The 14696-nt window shown below is 35.9% G+C and overlaps 1 protein-coding gene across 1 annotated transcript in view; it reads right to left on the minus strand.

Moving 5' to 3' along the window:
- The window catches only part of LOC142341816 (uncharacterized), a 127961-nt gene that overhangs the window by 95189 nt on the left and 18076 nt on the right, over positions 1-14696 (minus strand). Inside the window, exons 4-6 of the mRNA XM_075393059.1 lie at positions 13121-13293; positions 9859-9973; positions 5475-5649 (exon numbers count right to left, since the gene is read on the minus strand). Of these exons, the coding sequence (XP_075249174.1) occupies positions 5475-5649; positions 9859-9973; positions 13121-13293 (463 nt within the window). The remainder of the gene's footprint in view (positions 1-5474; positions 5650-9858; positions 9974-13120; positions 13294-14696) is intronic.

Raw genomic sequence — 14696 nt, forward strand, 5'->3', positions numbered from 1 at the left:
AGTTCAAATTCTTTGGATTGTAAAACACGCGTCAGACGACGAAGCAAATAAATGACAGAAAGAATCTCAAATCGACTCGGAGAGCCAGGCCATCCAAACAAACTATTAAAACATTCACTAACGTCGGGCGATTTGCTCTCAAACGACCGGCGAGCTGTTGGCGTCGTCAGTAGCTAGCCACGGTTGTTAGGCTAGCTTTAAATTAAATGAAGGGGCGTAAGGTGAGCGCAGCGGAGGCGCACCGTAGCGGGGATGCAAAAGTGGACTGGGGGACTCATGTGGGGGCGGTGGGTGGGTGGGGTGTGGGATCAATTTCTAAGAACCCCCCTTCACACCATAAGTATAAGTCTCCAAAAACAGTTTCTGCTAATCGCATACTTGAAGACTAGTGGGCTGAACGGCTCTGACATAACTTAATGCAAACTGAGCGCTACCTCTTAATCCAGATTCTGAAGACGAAAACAAATGGGTCAGACCAAGAATCGGGCAAGCGAAAAATTCCATAAGAGACAAACAGGATTAATATATTTGCTAGAAATTGCTTTTAAGAGCAATTAACAATGATTTCCTAAAAAGTGCCTTTGAAGTCATTTATGATTAAAACTTTTCTACTATAACTCATTGTTATTGAGGATCAGAGAGGATGACATTACGCCACATATCAGCAGCTGAAGTTCGGCATCAACAAAGAGAGACAGAGAGAGAGATAAAACGTGAACGAGAAGGAAGGAAACCCAAGCCAACACACAGAGAGGAAAAGGGTTTTCAACTTCACAGTAAAAAAGTTCAAAACCATTTTTTGTCTCAAAAGTTCTGCCAAGTAACCCATCTCCGAGACTTAAAAGTTTCGTTGGCCAGCAATGGTCATTAAACCCAGAAAAGGACAAAAATATTTATAAATTTTCAAAACAATTGCATATTTTAAAAAAATCTTGCTTATATTCAAGATATTCATATCTTAAGAACCATTTCATTGTCTCAAGAGACTGTTCAGTATACGTGTTTTAAGCCTGAATTAGTGTTACTGGCTCAGAGATCCACACACTTGGATTATGACAAAAATTTAAATTAAATTTTATCCAAAAATAACTAAAACTGGCGTCATCGAAATATTGATCACCATCCCATTAACTCTAGGAAATATGCAGCAGCTTATTATCAAATCTTGGGGGAGGTCCCAGGGCCCCTGGTGCCTAACGGAGGTTTTCTGACCCTTGAGTCTTAAAAAACCTGAATAATGACCATGTAAAAAAATTGAAAAGCAATTGTCAAAAAATGCTAAAATTCGTTAAGTTAAACCTTGCAAGACATTCCATTACATCTAGAAATTATACAGTAACCTAATTTTAAACCCTAGGGAAGGTTTATTGGCTCTTGAGGCTGAAAAAAACCTATACAACACAAAATTTAAAAACTTGAAAAAAGCAAGTTTTGTGACATTAAAAAATGAAAAACTATTCCATGGCCAAAAAAATTGTCAGTAACTTATTATCCAACCCCTTAGGATGTTTTCTGGCCCCTGGATCTGGAACGACTTGAATAAGGAAAAATAAAAAATTGAAAAAAGCACTACTTGTCAAAAAATGCTAAAAATTGTGATGTTGAAATGAAACCATCCCATTACCACTAGAAACCATGCAGTAAGCTATTATAGAAACCTAGAGGAGGTTCCTTGACACATAGGTCTGATGAAAATCAAAAAATGTCAAACATTTTTTAAAAAGCTTGAAAATTGCAAAATAGAATAAATTTGCGTGCTTTTAGCGAGCGTTGTTCGTCAGTAGCTACAAAACGGGGGGAGGGGTGGAGGTGCTGATGGGGGGCACCAGTGGGAGGGGGTGCGGTAACAGCGTTTTGGTTGGGTGCAAAAATGGGGGGTCCACAGTGGTGTGGGCTTCAACCTCTAAGAACCGCCCTTCACACCATAAGTATAAGTCTCCAAAACAGTTTAAGCTGAAATAGAGCTGGAAGGCTCTAAGAGCACTTAGTGCCCGCTGGGCGCTACGTGTTTATTCCGTTTTTGAGGACGAAAAGTCAAAAGCGTCAGACGAAAAATTGGTCAAGCGAAAAATCGCAAAAAAAGTCCGACAGGACTAATATAATTGCTACAAACTTTGTTTGAGAGCAATTAAACAGATAGACAGATCAACCACCAGTCCTTTAATAGACCACTAGACTTTTTTGGGTTAGATTCGGACTGTCAATTTTATGACATATGCGTTCCATAAGGAAAAAGACCTAAAAGAGCTTTTTCAAAATTGATATTCAAAATTAAAAACTCAAGAAAAACTCAAGAATTAGGGCAGATAAGTTTGGCACTACTTAGATGCTGAGAAAGTGGGGCAACAGTGGGGTGGGGCAATAGTGAGGGGGATCAACATTGGAGGGGCCTTCAACCTCTTAAGAACCGCCCTTAACACCATGAGTTATAAGTCTCCAAAACAGTCTGAGGTGAAACAGAGCCGAAAGCCTCCAAGAGCACTCCATGCCCACTGGGCGCTACCTGTTTATCCCGCTTTTAAGGACGAAAAGTGAAATAGGTGAAACCAAAAATTGGTCAATCGAAAAATCGCATCAAAAAAAACCGACAGGACTAATATAATTGCTACGAACTTTGAGAGCAATTAAACACCACGCACGCAGAAAACAAAAATGAGAAAAAATGAGCTCAAAGTCTATCATTCATCGAAGCCAAAGCAACACTTTTTTGGCTTCCAAGAAACGCCCTATGCCTGGCCATTCGTAACTGAGATATATGAAAACTTCAAATTTAAATTTTCTAAGGAGTAAAAATTTTACATTGAAAAAAATTCAAAAGAAATGAATTACATGGTCCGAAAATCTCAAAACGACAAACTAAACTAAACCATTGCAAAATAAAACATTTCACGAGATTACACGGAGAAAATGTCTGAAATATCAAGTCAGTGTATTATTACAAACACAACCACTAGCAAAGCTGAATAGGCAAAAATTTTAAGATGGACAAAAAGTTGCAGAAGTTTAAAGTTCAAAAGATCATCCTGATAGCCGGTCTCGAAATCCAGATCCCCCTAAATTACTATGTGTCCCGAAAGACAAATGGCAAAGTATCTTGCAAAACGTAAGCAATTTCAGGAAAACGAATGAAAAAGAAAGTTTAAGGACCAAGACTGCTAATATATCATATTGCTATTAAAATTGTTATCATTCTTTATTAGCAGTCTTGGTCCTTAAACTTTAATGTGAAGCCAAAAACTATATACATATATCGTTTTTGGCTTCACAGTATTTCAAAAGCATCAATTATAAATCAGTCTCATAGCAGAGATGACAAATCCACGCATAATTTAGAAATACCAGGAACATAGCTGGCAGATTGCCAGAATAGCTGCGAAGAATAGACTTGCGTGCCGTATAATACAGAAGGTATCGACGCCGCTCAAAAAGCTATGTAAAAAACATTCGGCAATAAATTATACACAAAATGCCGTATGTGAACAACAAACCACTAGTGAGAAATATATATTTGGTTCAAACAAAAAAAAAACTAGACCTAGAATGAAAAATTAATGGATTGGAAAAACCATTTAGAAAAAACTTTGATCCAAAAAATCAAAAAATAGTTAAAATCAAAGTGAAAGTGCCGCATGTGAACAAAACAAAAAACCACAAGCGAGAAAGCGAATTTTTGTTTAGGACCGTTCTCTCACTCAACTTCAAAATTAGAGCAAAAAAATGCACGTCGCAAAACCACTCGCTTTTTCGCTCCACTTCCTGTTTCGAAAGACTTCTGAAAGAAATACCATTCATTTCTTAATAATGAGTCTATTACATTTAAAGCACAGCATCATACTTAATGAAATCCACATCAGTAAACAACATATTTACAATGAAACGGAAAAAGGAAGAAATCTTAAAATAATGCATAAAGGCAACAGTAACTAGAATTTTTTTCTGGAAATTATCATAAAATACGCTCGAATAGGTGCCAGAAGCAAGAATCGAATGCACAGGAAGAATCGAACAAAAACCAGCAAAAGTTATGAAAATGTTTACTTCATAATTCTGAAAATTTAAAAAAAATCAATTGAAGTACGTTTGTTAGCCTTGCCAAACGATCAAGTTCATTGACACATCTTCTGGTCTAAAAAGAACGCTGGAAAATTAAATTTTTAAAAATTACTTTTTAAAAACAAACTTTTGTTCAATTTAAAGAAACCAATCTTAAAAATTAATTCAACTATCGATAACACAAAATGAACATCCCTACAGATGCGCACAAATGTTTATTACAACTATAGACAAAAATCCAAATACAGAAAAAAATGAAAATTGGACAAAAACAGCCGCACGATTTCGTAAGTATAGTTTATTTTGAAAAGAAAAGAAAATACATCACGTCAAAAAGAAACTAACGGAACGCATGCGTTAATTAAAATCCGTTACCATAACCACTTGACATGTAAGTACACTCAAAGCTGCAAAACTAAAGAATTTATTGGAAAATGTAAAAATTAAAAAAAAATGATAATTATTAGCCTATTTTTCATTATTCGTTTTTGGATTTCGGAAACTTTCATCAACTGGGGGGCCTAGACATCACTGCAGATACGATAAGATTATTTCTATAAGAATATCCAAACTAAAATCGTAAAAATAGCCAATTGAGTGAGAAAAAAAAACTAAAAACGGCTAGCTCTATGCATTTTGCTGTCGAAAAAATTATTCAAAGTCGAAAGGAACTATTTAATTCTTTCAACGGAGTAAATCAACAGAAAAATTCTATCACTCATCAACAATTAGTTCACACGGCAATTATACGCACTTTCACGATTAGTTCAAAATGCCGCCAGGACAAATACGTATCACTTTGGGTTAAAAACACCCTCACTCCTTTTCGAGTCGTAAAAATCAGGAACACCACAATATAGCTAGCTACCCTTAACTTACAGTTTCGCAGCTATAAAAAAGCTTGCAAGCTACGATGATTTGTAATATCAAAAAGCACAAAAAATGGGACAAAACGCCAACTATACAACATAACCGCCTAAGGTCGGAAGAACTGCTCTCCAACAAGGGGGAGCTCGGATCTATTGCAGCCTGCTTCAGTAACTAAAATCACTAAGAAGGCTTCAAATGACGTCACTGGAGGTTATTATATACCACTAAGGAAACGTAAAGTAAAAAAAACCTTCAATTTCGGCGCACTTCAAATATGACTTTTAGTAGCGAACTGCCGCCACTTGAGTTCAGCAGCTGACATTTGTAAATGAGAGCGAAATTTAAATCACGCAAAACGAAAAAGTCAAGGGCGTAAAAGTCACTCGAAAAGTCAAAACGGTCAATCAAAAATTTTGCATAAAAAAGACCAACACGTTTACAATAATTGCTTCAAACTTCGTTCGAGAGCAATTAATAACTAAATTTAATTGGGAAGGATCAGAAAATATTTCGAGAAGTTTTGATCAAATAAAAAATATCTCCACGCTCACCTAGAACTGTCGAAGAATCCAATGTCCTGCCTTATTATTGCTTCGAAGAGGTCCTGACGCATTCTGCTCACGAGATTGTAGCCAGCTAAGTTGAAGGCCCAGCCTCTGACGAGAGCAAAAAGGGATCCAGTTATTGCAATTATGGTCAGAATCATAATACTCTTGTTCAGGTTATCTGTAACACATTGCACAAACTTCAAAAACATAGTTCGCACATTTGCAGAAAATAACTGCGATAGCTTTGTACACACGCAGTCTCAAAATGCCATGGACAAAAATCAGAGAGCAGAGCAGAAAACTTTCGGTTGTACTTAAGATCGCGGAGATGTCATATTTTCAATTAGATTTTGTACAATTTGTGTCGTCTCTACTAGCTGACCTCCAATTAGAGTAAGATATCCGAGTTGACCACATCTCTTTCAATTGAAGAAAGCAAAAAGTATTTTGAAAGAGAGAAAAGTCACTTTTGAAAGTGAGGCAGGCAAGTCATGTATCGCCAGAAAATTATTCACGGGAATGAATACGAAGAACTCGTTCCAATAAGGTGAAAATGTCACGTAAACAACTCAGTCTAAACTGCATGAATCAACAATCAAAATTCCGATTTTACGTGAGCGGTGACGTCACAGGTTGTTATGTAAATACACAGATGCAAACACAGGATTAAAAACTAATTAGGAAGGAGAAACCGCAACAGATGTGACAACTGAAGCATTTTCCTATTTTAGTTTTTGATTTTTCGCATTGTTAGGCACTAACTTTTAAAGTTATTATCTGGATGTTTTGGTGCTAATATTCAGAGTATTTAACTAGAAATATCGGCATTTCACACGGACTTATTATGCTTGTTTCTTAGTGCGATTTTAGCGGATATAATTTCAATTCAATTAGCTAGTAATAGCCTTTATTTGAGCGGTTCGAAGCGTGATATATCCAATAGTTTCCTTGTGTTTTAATGGCTTTTCACTGCCATAGTTAAGCTTTGTCAGAGTCTATTTTAACTTAGGAATTGGATCCAGTTCAATCTTTATTTTATCCAAAATTTCTAGAGAAAGAATAAGTAGTTTCACAAGATATTATCGGAGTTTCAAGAAAAACTTTCAACTGGCTGTCAGGCTGGTTTTCGGGTGTTCTGATGATTGTCGATTCTACAGTATTGTACCTCGAGCTGTGTTGGTCCTTCGTAAATGTTTATTGATCTCGAAGTTGGGCAGTTTCCGGCTTTTGTACTTTTCTTGATGTTGGTGTAGTACATATATAATTTCCTTATTAGCACCTACTTCATCACCATAATTATTTTACCAGGCACATATCTTCTCTTCACTCTATTTACCAATTATGCGAATTCGTCTCCACCGAGCTAAGATAAATATTGAGGTTTTTGGGTACGTATTATGTTTATCAATAATCTGTCAATCTGCGGTTGTTTTTAACAAACGTAAACAAATTGGAGGTTTCAGTCATATATGGAAATACGAAATAGCGCCTTGAGGATTGTTTGAATGTGAACTAATTGAGCGCAATTTATATGAATAAATAAATAAATAAATAAATAAATATAAATAAAGGAAAACATCACGTAACTATGAGGCATGAAATACGGGCGTGACACACATTCATACCAAAGTTTATAAAATTCACAAAATTCTTATGTTAAGCTTTGATTCGGAAACGATAATGAACAATCCTTGTTAAGTGGGCAAAATCAGTTTAAACGTCATGCAGACAAGTTAACAAAACATAAACCGACAAATGTCGGAAGAATTGCTCTTGAACGAAAGGCGAGGCAATTTAATTCATGGTCTTTAGTCTGGAAAAATTTTTCTTTATGGGTGCAAAAATATTTTGATCCCACCGAGATTCGAACCACTGCCCTCTCGATCAATGGCCACCCTCACTAACCACTGCGTTACGAGTCACTCCATGTTGCTATGCTGCAACCGATTTTATATTAGCAACTTCGGAGCAATAGAGATCACTCAAAAATGATGAAAGGAAGCGTGAAAAAGTCACTTGAGAAGTCAAAGAATGTTCTAGAAGAAAAGCGCAAAATTGTCAGGCGAAAAATTTGCATAAAAAAGACACAAAAGTTTACAATAATTGCTAGGAACTTCGTTCAAGAGCAATTAAAAAGTAGACAAAGACAATAATTATTAAAACAAATGAAAACACCGAGAGTATTTCAGTAAAACATAGCCAGCATACTACGGGAATAGCTGCGAAAAAGACTTACGTGCCGTGCATTACAGATAGAAACAGATACAGATATGAGATGAATTAGCTATCGACCCCGCTTAAAACCTATGCAAAAAACATTCAGCGATAAGTTAAAAATGGATTGTTAAGATTCACTACAAAAGCCTGATTAGAGAACCTTCATTACAGACATGAGTTTCTTTGCAATTAAATTCATGGAAGCTTTAAACCCCAAAACTATAACAATTCAACAGCCAGTACATCAGATATTACCATCAAGAAAACTTAAAAAAGTCAAGTGACTAAATTTTTTGGGGAAAGAAAAGTATGTCGGATAATAAGGTGCTCCAAATGAATCGAATTGCTTGCTAGAGCGGCTAGCTGGCCCTCTTATCAAAAATGAATTTAACTAATCGGCGGTAGGCAGTTCTTTAAAATTGTTAGTTTTCCGCTCTTTCCTTCTAGACGAGTACACCTACCCTTTTTTGCTTCAAAAAACGTGCTATCCATTGATAACAGACGGCAGATAGCGAAAATAGCGATGAACTCCATTGAGGTAGAGTAAAGACAGAAAGAGATGCAGATGTAAAACATACCCGGCCGATTGCCGAAAAATAGCCGTCGTTGATTCCAATAAGCATGATTAGGATTGAAAGAATAGATATTGAAAAAAAAAAGATTTTTGTACAAAAACATTTTTTAAGTCCGATTTATTTTGATGGCATTTCGTAGTTGAACATAACGTACTTCCGTTTCTTAGAGAGAGGCTACAGGGGCTACTATCAATACCAATAAGCATTAGAGATGGTAACTAAGAGTTATAGGAACGACGTTCAAATAGCGGGCATCTAAAATTGGGCTTTATGGGTTTATCCCGTTTCGACTTCAATTTTTATACTGACTCTTCATTTTGAATTGCTTTCCTGAGCAACTGATGTTCAAAATCACTTTTAGCAGAATGAGAGAAGAGAGAAACTAGCCTAGAGAAGTCAAAAAGATATCACGCAAAATGTTGAAAAGCGGCAAAATGAGGTAAAGCGAAACATTTTTTTTATTCGACGAAGTAAAAAAACATAGCAGGACAAGTCCTGACGTACAATTCAAAGAATTTTCATTGACTTAACAAACAACTAGACCTAGAACGGACAATGAGTGAATTGGGAAAACCATTTCTAAAAAAATCAGAATAAAAAAAACAAAAAAAAACAGAAAATCAATGTCAAAATGCTGCTAGTGAGAACAAAAACCACTAGTGAGATATGTAATTTTGATTCTAACAAAAAAAACGAGGTCCAGAATGAGCTGTGAATGGATTTGGAAAACTATTTAAAAAATCCGATCAAAAAAATCGAAAAAAACCGTAAAAATCAGAGTGAAATTGCCGCATGTGAACAAAAAACCACTACCGAGAAACCGAATTTTTGTTCAAACACCGTTTTCTCACTCTACTTTAAAATTAGAGCGAAAAAAATTCACGCCGCAAAACCACTCGCTTTTTCGCTCCATTTCCTGTTTCGGCGTGACCAAAATCACCACTCCAATTTGACTTCAAAAATCATGAAAATGTGTGAACAGATCTAAAAAAAAAAGACAGCGCCCCAATACAATTCAAATTCTTTGAATTGTAAAAAACCAAGAGCACCGCAACATAGCTTCGCTCAGCTTGCAGCTTCGCAGCTATAAAAAATACGAGCGCTATAATAGCCGGCTGAGATGAGGGCGGCAATTAAAAATAGGAGCGCTATAATAGCCGGCTGAGAAGATGAGGGCGGCTATTGATAATGGAGTTGACGCAACGTATAAATTTTTCCAACAACTCCAATTAGTTTTGGTCGCCACACTTCATTAAAAACATTATTCATTGCATAGTAATCCTTTATTGACCTTAATAGAAATTTTACAAAAGTACTTTGAGCTTAGTAACGCTGTAAGAAAGCTGTTCAGACACGCTTTACCATTTTCCTTTTTACCAAAAAGTCAAATAACTAACGCGAGCTACAAAATATTCCAGAAGAAATGGTTAAGCGAACGGACACAAACGTTTACGATAATTGCTAACTTCGTTCCATGGCTCTTACACGACAGCATGTTGCTAATGAGGGGTTCGCGGACCATAAAATTTCGAAACTTAATTCTCCATTTGTGAACGTTCTAAGACCGCGTCGTTCATGTAGGGCACCATACATACCATTGTGAGGGTTGAGAGCATCGTCAATGATTTCTCCGAAGAAATAAGGCAATAAGAGAGAAGAACTACTCGCAGCTAACAGACACACAGTTCCCAGAGTCAACAACTTCCATTCCTGAAATGAAAAGCAGTAGGCGTAAAAACAGAGCAAAAATGACCATTTTTAATTTTCAACAACCTCTTGCCAAGAGCGCCTTTATCAAATAAACTATCTCCTCTTAGACATTCCGCTTTATTAAAATGAACATTCACATAAGCTGCAGAACAAAACCTAATAAGAATGAGCGCGATAGTGATCCCCACATCACGACCAGGCCCCATATAATGAGCAATGTATTCGATAAACCAAGGATAACTCCATTTTCCATTCTTCGAAAGTAAATACCAACAAATCAAAGCAAGATTTTAAAAATCACGAAATATTTTAAATTTAAAATGCGTCGTAGCCAGGAATTTCAACTATAAAGTTAAACTTCTAAGCCACTAAGCTTTCATTAATGAGACTGATATTAAAAAAAGGCAAAATCCAAAAACAATATTTTGGAAGACAAATGATAACAAAGTCATAAAAAGCAGAAACTATAGACCTTATACAATATAAGAGTCCATTAGTGACTCGTTAGCAGGTCCAATTGCCCTTTCATTAAGGAGGCTTAGTGATAACACCACAAAACTAAAAACGAACAGCACAAACTAGAAACAGGCAGAACAGAGATACACGGTGTCAACGCCACAAAAACCAAAAAGTTATGACTCAAAACATTACATTAACTCACTTAAGCCGCAGTAGAAAGCCCAACAGGCGATAAAAGTTCACTTATGCCCCTTTAAGAAATCAACCCAACCAACCTCTCACCAATCGACTTTGGTTATCACACTTCAAAAAGAAAAATACAGACATAACACAAAAAATGACCGACAATCTTCCAGACCAATGTTAAAATCGTAAAAAAACTGTTCAAGCTAACATTATACATGTTCCCTCGTGCCCTTAAACTGTTAATGGAATCTTCTGTATTGAAATATAGCAACCAGGCAATAAAAATTAAAACATACGGTTAAAACTTTACGGTTAAAAAAATTACTATGAAAACACAGTGAAGGTCAAAATCATTCGCTGTTCATTCAACAAATTAAACAGTTGCATCTAGGCACCGTTCGAACATATGCATCAGACTTAAAAACTTGCCCAACTGCCGCACGATTATTATTATTTAAAAAATTATCTCCAAAAATTAATAATTCAAATGAAAATTTCTCCTCTACTTTATAAGCAGTTTGTAAGAATTTTTTGCTCTCCAATTACTCAATTTGTGGGGGTGGGTGGGAGCGCTATCTGTATGTTCCGTTTTTGAGGACGAAAAGTCCAAAGGGTCACAGACGAAAAATCATTCACGCGAAAAATCGCATAAAAAGACCGACAGGACTATTATAATTGCTACAAACTTCGTTTGAGAGCAATTAAAAAACATAGCCCGCTAGTCCGGCAGATTGCCGGAATAGCTGCGAAAGAATAGACCTGCGTGCCATATAATAGAGATAGAAACAAATACAGATCTAAATTGAAAAATCGACGCCGCTCAAAAAAACTAGGTAAAAAACATTCAGCGATAAATTAATAAAGCTTGTTAATATTCATTCCGCAGAAGCCTCTTATTAGGGACCTTTACTGCCTGCACATAGGAGTTCCTTTGACCTTAAACAAATTCAAATTAAACTTAAGTTTTAAAGTGCAAAAGTCCTTTTATTGAGTGAGGTAAGTCACGTATGATCAAAATCTAATCACGCAAATAACCTAAAATCTTTAGCTAAAGCGAATGAGAAATGACGTCACGCGCGCAAATGCCGTTAGTGAGAGGAAGAAGTCATTCAGAAAATTTGACTTTTTAAGCTTTGCTGTGTGAACAAATGTAAAACGAAAAAAGGGCGTCAGACGACGAAACAAAAAAAACATAGCAGGACAAGTCCTGACGTACAATTCAAAGAATTTTCATTGACTTAACAGAAAAACCAGACCTAGAATGGACTGAACTATGAGTGAAAACCATTTAGAAAAAAATCTGATCCAAAAAATCGAAACAACAGTAAAAATCAGAGTGAAATTGCCGCATGTGAACAAAAAACCACTACCGAGAAACCGAACTTTTGTTCAAACACCGTTTCCTCACTCTACTTTAAAATTAGAGCGAAAAAAATTCACGCCGCAAAACCACTCGCTTTTTCGCCTCCATTTCCTGTTTCGGCGTGACCAAAATCACTACTCCAATTTGACTTCAAAAATCATGAAAATGTGTGAACAGATCTAAAAAGACAGCGCCCCAATACAATTCAAATTCTTTGAATTGTAAAAAACCAAGAGCACCGCAATATAGCTTCGCTCAGCTTACAGCTTCGCAGCTATAATAAACCGACTAACGTCGGATGAATTGCTCTCAACCGACAGGCGGGGAACAATTTGATTTAGAGTAAAAGTAGCAAAAAAATATTTCTGGGTACAAAAAAGGACGCTAGATGGCTTAACCCACGATCTCCCAGCTGTCAGTCTGGCATCGTAGCCACTAAGCTATAGCAGCTTTGATTCTCTTTCGCTCCGAATCTCTCATATTTCCAAATCAAATTAGATCTCCCATAAGAGAATTCAACTCTGAAAAATTCACCTGAAATCGATTAAGGTTCTTAAAGAAAAGTGCAAAAATGGTCAAGCACAAATGCTAAAATAAAAAGACAGACAAGTTTACAAAAAATGCTTCAAACTTCGTTCGAAAGCAATTAGAAAGATGCTCCCCTATTATAATTGAAATGCTTAAACCAAAACAACAATGAACCAATTAGCTTCGCTATTTGTCGTCCGGTTATTAGCAACACGAAATTGTCGCTAATTTTGATATAATTTTGCTAATATTAAATTTGTCGAAAATTGTAAAAATTGTCGAAAATTAGTGTAAAGAAAATTATTGTCAAATGCCGAATGTCCACGAAAGCTTTGAAACTGGATAACTGCTCAAAAAGACTTAATTTGATTTTTTTACTTTAAACAATTCTACACTCGATGGGCTTTTTAATGATATACTCATGTCTTTTTACATCACACATATATCGATCAGCCAGAATTGACTGAGCAAAAAACAGTTGAGCTTATAGTTCCTCATCCTACACTGCACAATAAAAAATTTGACGACTTTCCTTTATTTCGCGTTTAACTTGACCAAACCGAAAGAACAGTGAAGCGAGAGACAATTTAGAAATGATCTAAAACACAAACCGGATATGCCAGTGCTGCAACTCTCGTCAGCTTAGAGCGGAACTTGGGTCGTCTTGAGAGCAGAAGCGACTGGCCATTCTCGTCAACCTCGATGCCTTTTTGGTTGTAAAAGTGGACATTCTTTGGATCTTGCACCATCTTGTAGATTGCGCTCAGCTTCCAAATTAGCACAACTGAATAACAAAAATAAAATAACTATTGCAAAACAGACAATCAAATAAATGAGTTGCTGCCAAGTTAATTGGTTTCAAGGTTACACAAATCTGAAACCTATTATGGTTTTGAATAGAACGTCTGAGAGCTTTTCGGGAGCATGAATTTGCATTTCGCCACAAATAATAGTTGCAAAGATATGGCTTCAGAGCAAACAGATTTTAAATACGCCCACCGTCTAATATGAAAAGTTAATCCAGCACTAAGATAGTTAAATGCATTCTCCTTTTCTTAATTTATCATAAACTTTGCAATCACATTTTCTTCAAGGGCAGCTTTTCGCAGAATCATCCGACGTTGAAATGTATGTGAACAAAACGTTCATCAAAACTGTGGCGCCTTTTGTAAGCTCAATTACATCTCTTCAAAAAGGAGCCGCCTTTTTTTTACTAAGACGTTGATATTTTATCCAGCGTTATTGCAAACAGAACAAATGGACTTTCCGACACGTTCTAGATAAAATATTTATTAAACTTTTTGACACATGACTATTTATGAGAGGGGCTGACATCCTCACTAATTATACAACGAACATACTCAAAACAACGAAACATACCGCGATTTTTTAAAATTACATACCGCGCTAAATCAACAAGGTTAAAATTAATCAGCATTGCAAAAATGAGAAAATGGAAAATTTTTCTGTGTATAAAACTGTGTATACTATTGTTACCTGTACTTATTTGTATTATTACTTGAAGTCACTCAAACCAACGAAAAAACCTACGAAAGCGCGATCAATTTGCTAGCAAAAATGGGTCTTTTGTTTTCAGTTTGATATACATAAATAAAAGCGAATATCAACATAATAAGAAATAGACACAGCAGAGGAGCAACAAGTATTTGTCTGTCTTCAGTCATTCTGTCTTCTAAGTAGACAAATCCTTTACAAGAGCCATATTCTGAGTAATGCAAAAATAAGCGAACAATATCAGGACAGAAATATCGAAAACAAAAAATGAGATGGAAAATTCAAGAAAATGGTGAAAATCTAAAAAATTACAAAATTACAAAATTTTTGTTAAAGTATGAAAATCAAACACTTGTATTCAGGAGATTTAATAGATGTTAGGTTAATATTACAATTAACGATAGAATTCGACCTGAAAAAGAAAAGCAGTCAGAAATGACAAAATTTGCTTATAAAACATCTATTTTGGATATAAAGATTCATAAAAACCAGAAGATTTCCCAGAAATTCAGATGGGACGTATTAGAGTAAAGCTAACGTGGGACAAACAATCAACAGCTCTTTGTTGTTGATCGAACACAATCCAAAGTCTTCAAAAATGTTGAAAATTAAAAAAAACAGCTCAATTGATCAAAACATAACCGACTAACGTCGGAGCGAATTGCTCTCACA

Source organism: Convolutriloba macropyga, chromosome 6 (assembly GCF_964194025.1).
Source record: "Convolutriloba macropyga chromosome 6, txConMacr16.3, whole genome shotgun sequence".
In the NCBI taxonomy this organism is placed as follows: Eukaryota; Metazoa; Xenacoelomorpha; order Acoela; family Convolutidae; genus Convolutriloba; species Convolutriloba macropyga.